At 37.7% G+C, this 15,042-nt stretch overlaps 1 protein-coding gene across 9 annotated transcripts in view; it reads left to right on the top strand.

Moving 5' to 3' along the window:
• CEP170 (centrosomal protein 170) overlaps positions 1–14,775 on the top strand; it is a 75,672-nt gene extending 60,897 nt beyond the window's left edge. For 5 of the 9 annotated variants that reach the window (XM_081188040.1, XM_081188046.1, XM_081188039.1 and 2 more), the window contains 7 exons: positions 1,451–1,685; positions 2,584–2,761; positions 5,087–5,254; positions 7,820–7,908; positions 10,602–10,695; positions 11,371–11,422; positions 12,349–14,775. In XM_081188040.1, coding sequence (XP_081044166.1) covers positions 1,451–1,685; positions 2,584–2,761; positions 5,087–5,254; positions 7,820–7,908; positions 10,602–10,695; positions 11,371–11,422; positions 12,349–12,635 — 1,103 coding nt within the window. In that variant the 3' untranslated portion in view covers positions 12,636–14,775. The remainder of the gene's footprint in view (positions 1–1,450; positions 1,686–2,583; positions 2,762–5,086; positions 5,255–7,819; positions 7,909–10,601; positions 10,696–11,370; positions 11,423–12,348) is intronic. The other 4 variants (XM_081188043.1, XM_081188045.1, XM_081188044.1 and 1 more) reach the window with 3 other exon arrangements.
• Positions 14,776–15,042: the final 267 nt, after the last annotated feature.

Genomic DNA, 15,042 nt, shown 5'->3' with positions numbered 1-15,042 from the left:
TCATAAAATTATAACTTAAAAAAAAATACTCTGCCTATTGAAGTAACTGGGAAATAAAGGGAAATTCAAATCAATTTGAAATGTTTTACAAAAAAACAAAAACAACAATCGGGTCCAGCTCATGACAACTCTCTGACCCTCAGTGATTGTTTTGCATGCTTTTAGAAATAAGTGCTTTTTCTGCTTATTAAAAAAAGGTTTTTAAACTAAGGATGAGAAACTGCAAAAGTGTATATATTCCAGTGTGTCTTATTAATATGTGAAAGCCACACTAGGAACCTTCTTCAGCTGCAGGGTAGAGTAAAACTACTTTATATGATTTAAAATAAGTAAAACCTGATTTATTCATTAGCATCTGCACATTATCTGGCAATGAAATATTTTCATTCTTCACTTAATTGTACTGGAATAATACTATATTCTAAATTCACAATGTATCTTTACAAGCTATTATTATAATCTGATCTGAAAACATTGCAATTATTTTTACATTGCAACACATGCAAATAATTTACATTGCACTGTATTGTAAATTATTTTTATTTAAATTATTTCTGAACAGTAATACTTGTACTGTCTAAAAGTGTCATCTGTGCACTTAACAAATCTTGGCAAAAATGACTTCAAGCTTTTTGACACCACATTCTTTCATGCTATCTGACTGATCCATAATTCAAGGTAACTGACCTACAAAGCTAGTGTTTTGAATATTCGGTTCCCTTAGGTTGTTTGGGTACTGTTACATTTCCAAGGACTTGTATTTATATTAGTCTGGACAGCCTTTTCGGGGGGGGGGGGGAGAGGAGGGGTGGACAAAGAAAGTGTTTTCTTCCTGCAGCCCTCAACGTCTGACTGAAAATGAGCATTTTGCCTGCTATTGTTACTCCTCTTCCTCAGGAAAGTAACATTAGATTATTACGTATTTCGTCCACTATGCTCTTACAGTGTTTGGTGGATGTCACCTAATGTTTCAAAATTGAATTTCAAATTCAATAGACTTGATATTTCCACCCCCCTTTGGCAACTACACTACTTCAGTTATTTATACTCAATGCCTATATTATCTCATGGAAAGTTAGGCTTTTTGACAATGGGAAAAATTTGCAGAAAAAGTACGACTCACTGTGTTGGAAAGTGTCAATGAATTGAGCCCTTGTTCTGATATATATATATCATGCTCTTAGATAGAAGGCTAGTGTTCCTAACTTATTAACTCATCATTGTACAAAGAGCTTCCTTTTTCACATTTTTGTAAATTAGCATTTATTATTTAACACAATTTTAGTAGCTTTCTTTTTATGCTATAGTCAGCAAACACTTTTGTATAAGGTATTTTGGGTTTGGAATTAAGCAACTGTTGTGTTGTCATGATGTTTCTAAAATCTAAAATCATTTTATTCCTTGCAGTAGATACAATAATAATTCTTTTTTAATAATTAAACTAATTTAGTAAATTCAAGATGGAGGCGCTTTCCTACTGATTATGCTTCCACCTCGGAAGATGAATTTGGATCAAACCGTAACTCTCCTAAACATGCCCGTCTACGTACTTCTCCAGCCCTGAAAACTACTCGATTGCAGAGCACAGGGACACCAACGCAAAGTAGCAATATCTTCAAGCATAGGATAAAGGAACAGGAAGACTACATTCGAGATTGGACTGCCCATCGAGAAGAAATAGCAAGGTTGGCTTTCAAGGGATGATTACTTGGTTTAAAAGCAGCATCTTATCAGTTAAATCAGTGACCATTATGAAATGTGTTTCGTTTTGTAATTGGGTTTAGACTCAAACAAATTTGATTTTCTCTACCACAGAAGCACTATAAACTTACTTTACTGTCAGTGAAAGATACTAGTGTTCCTAAATGCAGCCCTAAATCCCCAATTGTCATAATGGGTTTCACAAACGTGTACAAGTAGCTACTATTTAACATTTGCTTAGTGCTCGTTAATTAATGTTAATTAAGTGATAGAATCCTAGAACTGTATAGCTGGAAGGGACCCCAAGGGTCATCTAGTCCAACCACCAGCAATGCAGGAATCTCAGCTAAATCATACATGACAAATGCCACCCAAATCACACATGACAAATGCTTTAAAACCTCCATGGAGGAGAGTCCACCACCTTCCAATGTAGTCCATTCCACTGTTGAACAGCTCTTATTGTCAGAAAGTTCTTCCTGATGTTTAGTTGCAATCTCCTTTCTTGTAACTTGAATCCATAGATTTGGGTTAATGATTAGGTTATAAGCCATTGCAGTTCTCTCTGGTTGAAACTATAAACTGTAATGACCCATTTGCACATGGTAAGAGGTACAGCCCCGGATTTCAGGTATTTAAAATGTTGAGATGCATTTTGTACAATTATAGCAGAAGAATGACAGAGTCCTTGCGCAGCTGTGTTTCTTAGGTAGCTGCCAGAGCAACCAAAGCTGGAAGTTATTTTAAACACTCGTACCTATGATAGTTATGATTAGAAGAAAATACTCAAAACAGTAGCATGTTTCATATTGTAAGGAACAGCAACTTTAAACTCTGAGGTTTTTTATTTGGGATCAATTATGCTGTGTTAACTATTAACAGGATCAGTCAGGACCTGGCTCTCATCGCACGTGAAATCAATGATGTAGCAGGAGAGATAGATTCAGTGACTTCATCAGGCACTGCTCCTAGTACCACAGTAAGCACTGCTGCCACCACCCCTGGCTCTGCCATAGACACTAGAGAAGAGGTAGGAGATCTTCATGGAGAAATGCATAAGGTTCTTTCTTTTCTTTATTTCTTTTGCTTTATCCTTCTGACATAAGTTTAATTATTTCCACCTGTGTGTGCATGAATCTCCATATTCTCAGCATACCCTTCCTTTAATTTTAAGATTGTTGCCTATTAAAAAAAATTAATCCCAGTGGTTAAAATGGCCAGTGCAAGAACAGTCATATTGTGAATACATGGTTGGATTTTCTATTTACTTTGAACATAAGACCTTTTGCTTGTTTCTTTGTCATAGCCTCAGATGCAAGTGAGTAGTATCTCAATGCTCCCTAGTAAAGAGAAAGCATTAGAGATTTGTTTATATACAGGTATTATAAAATACTATGCGTAAGGTGAGATACTTTGCATTTTCATTGGTCTTAGATGGCCCTGAATGTTACCGATCTTTTAAATGATTCACTCACTGAGTTGAAGTTCCCCTCCCTAATATATTATTGTATTATTATTATTATTAATTCAATTTATAAGTCATCCTTCCTAATTATAACAATTGTCATAAACATTTAAATTAGCATGATTTCATGCTGCAGTTCAAGTCATACATTTCTCTGACATGCTGTTTCTACATGCAAAACTTGCATGTTCAGGTCAATATTGCGACCACCAGTGAGAGTATTTTAAAATATAAAGTCAACTCTTTTTAACAGTATTGCTGTTTGTCTTTTTTTAACCATTTGGTTTGATTTCAGGGTTGGCAGTTTCCTGGGAAGATGTATTTTAAGGAGCAATCCAGTCACACACCACCATAGTAACAAAAAGCTACTGAGAAAAATTTAGCAATTGGATAAAAGTTCTTTGTTAGAGTTGCCTCCATTTAACTTCTAAGTGTGAGGGTTTGTTTCAACAGTAATTTGGAATTCTCAGATATGGAAAATGTAGGCAGGATTCAACTAATTAGTCCTGTCAGCAGAAGTCCTGTGCAAGCACTTCAATTTCCCCAATGGAGGTTTGCCCCCTGACCTCCTCATCCCCCTTGAAATTGGCTGAGGAGGGGGTTTCAAGAACACCCAAAACAGTGCACATGGGAAAGGAAAAGGAAATTGTTCCATCTGGCAAGCTAATATGCTTGCCCTGATGGTACGATTGCCTTAGCACACCTGCGTTACTTTTCAATAGGTAGAACAATTAAGGAAAAACAGAATAGAGTTACCAGCTACCAGCTGCGGAGTAGTCAAATACATGTTGAACCATTTACAAAACACTCCTACAGCTTGGTCACTGGCACAGAATCACTCACACGGCTGATCTAATGTAAACAATGTAAAGTTAACTAAAGAGACTCAGGCAGCTTCCACCAGCAATAAGTGCTGGGATTATAGAAGTCTCAACTCATAGAAGCTGCTGCTGAGAAAGCCTTTTCCAATTTTAACACTGTTCCCAAAGAGTGTCACGTGAGCTGGTGATTTGACTATCTGAACCAGCTATAAGATCAGATTCTGACGAGATAACGTATTTGCAGAGACAACAACAAGAGAGAATCCATATTTGTGTCTGATGCATATATGTGGGATAAAAGAGAAATGAGAAACAAGGTTTTGTGTTATTATTAAGGTTTTTTTCCATTACTGAGCATTGACAAATTCAAGTGAGCTGGCTGGAATTTGAAAATGCCTCTAGAACACAACATTTAGGGTTTATGAGTAGAGTTTATTTTAGTTTTCTCAGGTAGTGGGTGGGTGGTGGTAAACACTAAATCCCAAGATTTAATCTAGTAAAAACAACCCTTTAAATGCTAAATTCAGTGCCAACCCTGGATGTTTTCTGTTCACCTGTCGTGTTGTTCCTCTTGATTTATTTCAACTTCTTGTACATAAGCCTTGGTTAACAACATTATGTTCTATGTACATTTTTGTGAGTAGCAGGATATGTTTTGTGTGTAAGTGGTGTAATTTTTATTATGTTCATGTTGGTTTCTTTTTATTGCTTCCTAACCATACTACTAAGCTTCTGCTAATGTAAATATGCATTTTCTCTGAGTTAGATAATGTGAACTTACATCTTTACTAAATAAATATGAGTCCCCTTTCTCTTTTGTTCTGCAGTTATACACCACTATTGCATTTGTAACCTAATATCTATTTCTGTGCATTCATAACTAAAATAATTGCTGATGTTTTGGCAAAATTAAATGATTTTTTGTTGTTTTTGTTTTCTAATATACAAGTAAATTGAATACTCTAGTTATTATTTTGATTTCTTCTGTTCTTTAGTGGCAAACCCATCTAAACTGACGAGCCTCATAATGCACCTCTCTGGTTGGTTTTAAAGTGAAGCTTTCTCACTAATTATATATATATATTTAATTTTTTTTCAGCTAGTGGACCGTGTATTTGATGAAAGTCTGAACTTCAGGAAGATTCCTCCAGTGGTAAATGCAAAAACACCAGATGGCAACACTCGACCTAATGATTCCAAACCACAGACAACAGACCTACCTGAGCCCCCCACAATTACACGTCGTCGAACCTGGAGTAGGGATGAAGTAAGTATTGTCCATGCCTTTACATAAAGAGCTGAGTGAAAGGCCCATGGAGCCAATAACTTTCCTGTTTGATCATTAAGTACCAAAGCACTACATGATAAACTACCTCATGAACTACCTCTATAAGGAAGAGACATTGCTTATCCCCACCCCACCCCTTAGGCAGTTTCTAGTGAGACAAAGGCAGGGATTTGGAGTTAGCGAGGCAGAAGGCTGAGGAGGAAGACAAATTTGGGGTGAGGTGTTGGGTTTACTTTGTTCATTTTATCATTTTATATTCCATTGTTCTTCCTAGGAGCTCAAAGTAGTTTAGGTGGGGTTATTCCACATTATCCCTGGAACAATTATGTGAATGGGGTTAGCTAAGAGATAGTGACTGACCCAAGATGCATTTTGAGCTTCACAGCAGAGTGAGAATTTGAACCCCCATGAGCCTAAATTTGGCTATTCTTAGTTGTCATCTTGCTTTGGTTCAAGTGTAGAACTGCCTTGCGTATTATTTTTTGCTGCTCTTGATGTTTGTGTTTTATTACAAAAGTACAGACTGGGAAGATTATCCCTAGTCTCACAAAGAAAAAGCTCAGTGTGGCCCAATGTAGGCATCAGTGAAAACAGGAAACATACTTTAGAAACAGTGGAAAAGACCAGACGGTGAACCAAAATGTCATGAAATGGGAAATAACTGTGTGCTAGCATCCAATCATAATATCGTGAAACCAATGGCAACAATTGATGAGCGTACAAAGCTAATTGCTTGGATTCTAGGACTCATGGATGGAATTCTGCTTGCAGAATGAAGCTTTTCCACTGCTGCCCACTGTGCCCCTAAAAAGCCATACTTGAGGATTAGGGGACCATCAGAAGAATGTTGTATGGGGAGCTGTGGCAGCAGTGTCAAAATTGGCAAAGTCTGATAACCAAGTCAATGTGTTTGGGACAACATTGAAAAAGGCCACAACCTATATTGATTATAGCCAACCATGCTATATTGATTACAATGAAACAATGAAAAAGGCCACAACCTATATTGATTATAGCCAACCAAGGCTATATTGATTATAGCCAACCATGCTTGCTTAGGCATAGGGCAAAGTTCCAATCACCAGACAGCCATAATGCTAACCAGTACCACCACCCAGCTTAGGTACATAATGACATGAAACAGTAGTGTGGTCCATTCTGTGACATTGATGTGTGACCAGCATGCCAGCCCCTACGACAGCCTAGGACATGGGTAGGCAAACTAAGGTCTGGGGGCCGGATCTGGCCCAATCGCCATCTAAATCCGGCCCGCGGACAGTCTGGGAATCTGTGTGTTTTTACATGAGTACAATGTGTCCTTTTATTTAAAATGCATATCTGGGTTATTTGTGGGGCATAGGAATTCGTTCTTTTTTATTATTCAATAAATATCTATTCAAAATATAGTCCAGGCCCCCACAAGGTCTGAGGGACAGTGGACCGGCCCCCTGCTGAAAAAGTTTGCTGACCCTGGCCTAGGACCTTCAAGTGACGCCACAAGATCCTTTAAAGGGGACCCCACAGTGGGGAGCACCACAAGAGCCAGGCAGGCACCTGAGCTCGCCACCAAAGAGATAGATGCAACAAATCACACAGTGCCAATGCCAAAGTGTCTTGCCAGGCCTCCTAATGATGTCCTAGGTACAAGTCCCAGAGGGTTTAGCAGTACTGTACACTGGCTACGTAAGTGGGCCCAGAATATTATCTTGCTCCCTGCACATCTCTGCATGAAGGGCACAAAGAAGAGCCCCTGGAGAGTGGGGTCCAGAGCATGATTCAGCAGGCATTCCATTGAGTTTTGTATGTGTTTGTTTTCTGCTGTCCATTGGATAGCTCACAGTTGGATTGAATACAGTGGTACCTCGGGTTACATACGCTTCAAGTTACAGACTCCACTAACCCAGAAATAGTACCTCGGGTTAAGAACTTTGCTTCAGGATGAGAGCAGAAATCGTGCTCTGGTGGCACGGCGGCAGCAGGAGTCCCCATTAGCTAAAGTGGTACTTCAGGTTAAGAACAGTTTCAGGTTAAGCACGGACCTCCGGAACAAATTAAGTATATAACCAGAGGTACCACTGTGTGTTTCATTATGTAGCTCACAGAGCAGATTCTTCCCTTGTTCAATTGCAATACTTTTTAATTCATATTTCAACTTTTTCTGTACATTGTTTTGTTTATTGGCAGTTGTCTTATTTTACAAACATTTACTAATGCTGACAATAAATTTATAAAATACTGATAACAAATACCAGGGAATTGACTCTAGCCAGCTGAAGTCAGTGTCATTTTTCCATTTATGAATGCGCTTTTATATTGCAATGAAAACTATGTTTATGGCTAAAGATAATTTCCATATATTGACAAGTTGCATGAATTTAAAAAGTTGAATATTGTTCTGTGCTCCAGCTAAAGTAAATTGGAAGTACATGACATGAGAATAATCGTTTAGGAAGGAAAAGCCATGATATTGTCAGTTACATTTTTATAAGGTGATCTAGAAACTGTATTATTTAAATCAACAATTGTCTTTTGAAACTCTTTCAGGTTATGGGAGATACCTTGCTGTTGTCCTCTGTCTTCCAGTTTTCCCGGAAGATTAGACAGTCTATAGATAAAACAGCTGGTAAAATAAGGTAATCTGTGCTCTCATCAGTAAAATTCTCTTGCAAAAAATATTATTAAAATGTTTATGTCCTTTTGACTGCAGATCATGTTCCATTAAAATCCATGTAAAATCATTGGTTTATTTTAATAGGAAGAAATTGGCCCTTCCTGTCTTCTTAAAATATTATTGTTAGCAGTAGTATTGGTATTTTAAAAATTGAGCTATTAACAATGAACTCATTTACACAGGGGGAGGGGGGATACAGTGTTAAAACAATATTCTTGTAATGTGCAGTGACCGGCAAATAATAATAATAATAATAATTTATTTATATGCCACCCATCTGACTGGGTTGCCTTTGCGGCTCCCAACAAAAAACAATAGAAGCGCAATACAGCATCACACCCTAAAACTTCCCTGAACAGGGCTGCCTTCATATGCTGGCTTCACTCAACTTTGCAGTGGGGAAAGTGGGGTGTTTTCCCCCCATTTCCCTCAAAATTCAATCTAATAATCAAGTCACATTGAGAACATATAAGAGGACCATGCCAAGTGCAAAATAAATGAAAGGAGAAGAACCAAATGGGATTTTTCAGATAGGGATTACTGGGAAGGCTGCAAAAAAAAAAAAATATGATTTTCTCAGCTAATGCTTTGCAAGGTATGTAAGACCAAGAAAAAGAAATCCCTACACTAAGTATAGAAAGGTTGTAAATGATAGATTATGAAGAACGTAGTGAGCCAAATGCAGGACCAAGTAAGGACACATGTATGCAAATATACATCATTTTCAGGTACTGTATGTGTGAGATCTTAATACATTTTCCTCAAATTTTCAAAAAAAATACAGCAAAAAAATATGGCCTTCTTATTCCCATTACTAATTTTAGTCAAAATAGCACTGGAGGAAAATTGCTTCTATATGAAACAGAGGGGAGTTGATCCTTCACATTTGCTCAAATCCAGAACCAGTGTTACGAAAATAAAAGTAGCACTTGTCTGTATAACGTGTTTAACTACACGGGTTTTAAAATAAATGTTCATCTTTTCAGTTTTAATTCTCTTAACTATGAACTCTTTGCCAGAAACTTGAAAAACTATTCTGATACTCTAATTCCTACTCGTTTATTAAAAGTATTTTTATATCTCATGAAAATGTTTGAAATGTGCTGTGTTCATTGAAACTTGTGAATGGCATTTTAAACCAATTATCCTGGATTGCTTGGAATAGCCAAAAGATAATTTCAGTCAAGTAAGTCTTGCCTAATTCAGACCTAGCACTTATTCCTGGAGTTATGTGAGTTTCTCAAGATATTTTGCACTACTTTTTGACAAAGAGGTGTTTTTTTTTCTTGTGAGCAAGGGATGGGCATGACAGAGGTATATAAGATTGTGTATGTTGTGGGAGAAAGTGGATCCTGTCTCTTAATACTGGTGCACAGGGACATGCAATGAAACTTAATGTTAGAAGACTCAGAACAGACAAGAAGTTCTTCACATCACATTCCATAGTATCTGCTATTACGAGATGTATTGATGGCCATCAAGCTGGCTTTAAAGGGGGCCTAGACACATTCATGTTTAATAGACTATTGTATTTTAATATTTTGTTGGAAGCCACCCAGAGTGGTTCCGGCACCTGTCAGGTGGGCGCCATTGCCATTCTAAGTGAACAAGGGAGGCATTCATGGTGAGTTCTGGCACCTCTTTTCCTAGAAAAATAGCAGTTCTGCCGCCTCCACTGTTGGAGGTAGTTTGCCTCTGAATGGGTGTTTCTGGGAGCTGCAGGTAAGGAAAGGAATCTTGCAATCAGAATATGTTTGCAGGCTTCCCATGAGTAACTGGTTGTCCGCTGAGTGAGTGAAATGCTGCACTTGATGGTCCTTTCACATAAATGTTCTTTGCTATGCCCAGGTGGACACTATCCCGAATTTCAACTTCCTACCTAGCAATCTAAACTTAGCTTCCTGGAGCATATGACCACAGTTCTGCACATCATTGGTGCTGACATGCACCATGGCAGCTGAGTCTTCCCAGGCACTGCCATCCACTCTATCTAAATGAGGCATGACCTCCACAACTTTTATATCATGCAGGCTAGTCACTTTGAAGTGTACACTCCCATCACAAACCCATCTCTCTGTTTTTCTAATGGCCAGATTTCCTACTGGCACCAATCCTTGGATATATGTACATGAAAGTGTATCAGTTTGTCCCCTAAGGAATGGTTCCCTCCTCCTAAGGGATGCCCCCCACTGCTCCTATCTCCATTTTTTTATTGTATTTTTAGAAGAGAGTGCATTCCCAGCTCTCTACCCATGAAGTCCTGTGTCAGTCCCATCAAGGTCAAAAGAGATATTCCTCTTTTCACCTTGCCAGTACTTCCATCCTCCAGTTTTCTAGAGTGCTGGAAGTACAGCCACTACGAAGTAGTTTGTTACAAAATATGGAAAACATTTGGAATGTTTAGATTTGTCTGTGTGCATACTCTGAAGAGAAAATGACAACTGGGTAAAAATTAATTGCTCTGTAATTTTGTCTCCCCTGCAAGTCAGAGCAAAAGCAATATAGGCTTGCCACAAGACTGCAAATGCCCATCTTATTTTGAGTTGCGTTCAATTAGAATTTTTAAGGCAGGTGATGATTTTTTATTGTTACGCAGTCATGCAAGTCTTTATAGCATAAGGCTTATAATCACTCTTCTGTGCTTTTTGCCTACAGAGTCTTGTTTAAGGACAAAGACCGAAATTGGGAAGACATTGAAAAGAAGCTACGAGCTGAAAGTGAAATCCCAATTGTGAAAACATCTAGCATGGTATGATGAAATAATAATTGTCATTCTCAAGTAAGAATGTTGAAAAGGGGAAGCAGTCCCTCAGCTGCTGAAGGTTTAAAGATGATCGATTTTGGATGCTTTTTCACTAAGAGTGGCTGTAGCTTAGTGGCAGAACATCTTCCTTGCATGCAGAAGATCGCAGGTTCAATCCCTTGCATTTCCAGGTAATGCTAGGAAAGACTCCTGCCTGAAACACTGCAAAGCCAATACCAGTTTGTGTAGACAAACCTGAAAGAGATAGACCAGTTCTTTATAAAACAGCTCCTAATGTTCCTGAGAATATAGCCACTTTAAAAGTTTTAAGTCTTGTTTTAAGTCTTTATTTAATTAATAAGTTGAATTTATATACCACTCTTCCTCTCAAAGGAGTCCAGGGTGGCAAACAGCAAAACAATACAAAATACAGACAGATATATAGATACAGCCAAACCATACACATAGGGTGTGTGTGTGTGTGTGTGTGTGTGTGTAACAGGCTTTGTGTCTTCTCCATGAAGTCTGATGAAGGTACACAATAGCCAGCTGTTATGCACATAAACTACTGGACTTACATTCCCCGTAACGTATATACACTCATTAATGTAATGTACATACTGTGAAAAAAATGTGTCTTTTCCCTTAATGGAACCTAATGCTTTTTATGTGTTGATGCAGGAAATATCATCAATATTGCAAGAATTGAAGAGAGTTGAGAAGCAACTACAAGGTATTTAATATTATATACTGATGTTGCGAACATCAGGGTTTTCAGAATACAAATAATTTTATTTTGTCAGGCTTTTGATTTGATTTTTTAAAAAAAAAAAATAGTTACAATCCTACAGAAGTTATAGAGGATATTGAAAGAGACAAGGGGATGAAAAGAATGATAGATGAAAAGAATAGATAACCGCACTTTTAAGATTATCTATTCAGTTACTAGGCGAGAATCAATAGTGACTCGACCCTACTGCTCTCTGCAGGAGTCACTTCTTTCTTTTCTCCAGACCTTAGTTTTTGCTATAGACATAGTAGCAGAATGCCTGTCAGTGTGCTACTGGGCAAATAGTGGATCTCACAATAGATTGTTATATGGGTGGGAAAGGTCTTCTCGACTCCACAGGTGACTGTTCAGTTTGCAGCTGCTTCCTCTGGCAACTGATAGGAGTGCGTTGCTATGACTACAGGGAGTACCGCTACCCATCCTTGCTTCTTCAATGACCACAGACACAGGTCCTGTCCTGCCATCCAAAGCCCCTCCTTCCCCATGTTTCTGGCCCTAGAGAACTTTGCATAAAGCTGATTAGGTTTTATCCTTAAGAGAACTTGAAATATTGCCCTCCATCATAAGAAACTCTGGCACCAGGGGTGGCTTGCTCACCAGGGTGCAACAGCCTCCCAGCAGCAGTATCTATGCCACTTATCAGGAGGGGCAAGGTTGGGGCTGCAAGAACACAGTGGCAAGAGCATCTGATTGGATACACCAGTGCATTCACAACCTCCCTGTCACCTTGCCCCTCACTTCCTAGTACATGAAAGCAACACCCTGGGTGGCTATTGTAGTGGCTCCATCTCGCGAGATGAGCTGCTCCTGAATGAAAAAAATCCTAATAGTGATTTTTCACCAACCTCTCCCTCCCTTTCTTTATTCAGTGATAAATTCAATGATTGATCCTGATGGGACATTGGAAGCGATGAGCAATTTGGGATTGGCGAGCGCTGTCCAAGCAGCTCAGCCTAAGCAGAAGTCCAGCTCTGTTTCTCAAGGTGCCCATCCTCAGATCCAGCCAAACTGCCAGCCGGAAGCAAGAGCTGTTCGACCCACCATTGCCCCAGCCTCAACTGAACTTGGCAATGTTGAATCTGAGCATGATTTCAGCATACATTTCAATCGGTTCAATCCAGATGGAGAAGAGGAAGATCCAACTTTGCGCGAATGACAACATGCTATCAGAACTTTTAGTACTGAATGTGCAGAATTCAATGAAAGAGTCCTAGCATCATCGTTCAAAAAGTAACAAAAAGTTTGGTAAAAGGGCCATTGCTTTGTTATACCAGCTACTTAGCTGTGATGCTTTGGATGTCGCACACCTCCTGACTCATTAAGGTAAAATTGGTATTGACATAGAACGCAGTTTGTGGTAATTGTATGGGCTTTGCAAGCACTTATTTTGAACCTTTCCCTCCATAGTTTACTTAGTTTCAGCAGACTGTTAAAATGATATGCAAGCAGATGAAAGTCCAGCATTATTAAATTTCTGAGTCTCCTGTGCCAAGCTGATTTGTGATTAAACCTCTTCACTCAAATTTGTATGAAATTATTGATCATTTAAACTTGATTCTGAGTAAGGGGATCTAAATTAGGATATCCTGCATCTTAATACCATGACACGTTACAATATAAGGAGAGACCGGCTTGACAATGCATTCATTGTTGCATACTGAAGATTTCAAACCATTGTGATTTATAGAACTTCATTGCTATGTAAATTGTCATGAGGTTTACATGAATATTATGTTTGCACTAAGAATTTGGTGGGAGATGAAGGTGAACATATCAGTATCAATAGGGGCTAATAACTTGGATGTACATAGAAAAGTGATCATAACTATTCTTATTTTAAAAAAGATGACACCACGACAATGGTGCAAATCCACCTCCCAAAAGTCTACATTTGGCCCTTGCTGATCCTGTTCAATATGTCTTTTTGATGTTGATGAGAATGAAATGTCATCATTTTGGAACTATGAAACCAGTTTAAATGTATAGCTTTGTAAGTCTATTCCTTTAAAACCTTTCTCATGCTGTGTCACCAAGGTCAAATAAAAATGCATTTATAAGTGCTCCTTGAGATGATCATGAGTTGTAAAATTTTCTTCAAAAGATTTGGAGATAGAATAGTGATAATCTGGTCAATAGACTGACTCCAGACATCCAAATTGTTCATGTTTTTTCCTGTAGACTCTCTAGTAAGTCTCTGTCTTATATGTTATAAGAATTTCTGGAAGAAAACTGCTAATGTAGCCCTTTTGCTTATACTGCTTAACAGCAAAGCTAACAAAATATCTCATATAAGCCTATTTATCTTTAAAGTTGTCCCTGTAACTTAACTTTCGGAAATAATAACAAAAGTAAATAACCCTATATTTCCAGAACACTGTAATTTCAAGATCTTCTGTTAAATGCAACTAAGAACTGGAAGTTTCCTGTTTTTGCATCAGTCTATATATTAAGGTTACAAATACAATTTTGAAGCTTTTATGAAATAGTCTTTAATATTTCAGCAATAATCTTATGTGTCACTTGTTTAAAACTACTTTTTCCTGTACATTTTTAAACTGTACAGGATTTTGGAAGTCATTGCAAAGTTTGACCAACTAAATATACAAAAACATTTTTTGTAGAGATATAAAAATAAAAATCCCAAAACCCTGTTGTATATTGGCTTTTGTTTTGTTTTTTTGCTTTAAAATTGGAAACTGCCTCTTGTCAAACTCTGTGTCCCACTCACTATTGACAGAGATCAGGAAAACACTTGTTTACAGATGCTGTCAAAATTTAAACTGGTGTACAACAAAATACATTGAGAGCAGTTACAAGTTTTTGGCCATCATCATTTCTCATTTCAGTGCTTAGGAGAAGAACCACAAACACACATATGTGGGAAAATAGGAAACAGATATGGAAAAATTAAACATTTACACTCTTCACACAATTGTTTTTATTTTTTCAGAGGTTTACACCTTTTGTGTTCTGTAATAAATGTTTGCATTTATAATGTTCTTTGTATGAATGCATACTCCTTATTTATTTTTTTGTTACATTTATTATATATGTTACAAGCATTTACAGCTCCATTTTTAAATAAAGTGTTTCTGGAACTTTATACAATAACTTGATATACATGTGTGATTAACTGTGTGAACCAGTAAATGTTCATGATGTGCTTTGAATCAAGTTCAATAATTATGAAGGGATATTTTCCTAAATGTACTGTGTGTTTTGTGTCTGAGAATTAATTTTGCTGAATTTTGGACAATGTTTGTGCAAAGGACAATAAAACCACTTTAATTCTGCAATAGGTGTTCATACAGAGATCTGTAGAAGTTAAAAACAATGTACATGTAGCAATACAAGCTTGCATATAGACAAATCCTTACTCCTTTTGCAGGGAAAATTTCATTACATAAACAAAAGGTGCAGAGTAGGGGCATCTGTACTTCTGGTTCTCTTTCCTCCTCCTGCAGACCCTGACAATTGTAGCTCCCTGTAGCATATCCTGCACTATTCAAGAATATGGGAAATCCCTTTTTGTGAACAGAGTTCTGCTCATGGTTTCCTGGGTA

The sequence above is a fragment of the Podarcis bocagei genome, assembly GCF_964188305.1.
Source record: "Podarcis bocagei genome assembly, chromosome: 3".
NCBI lineage: Eukaryota > Metazoa > Chordata > Lepidosauria > Squamata > Lacertidae > Podarcis > Podarcis bocagei.
This window is presented reverse-complemented; position numbering and strand designations above follow the sequence as displayed.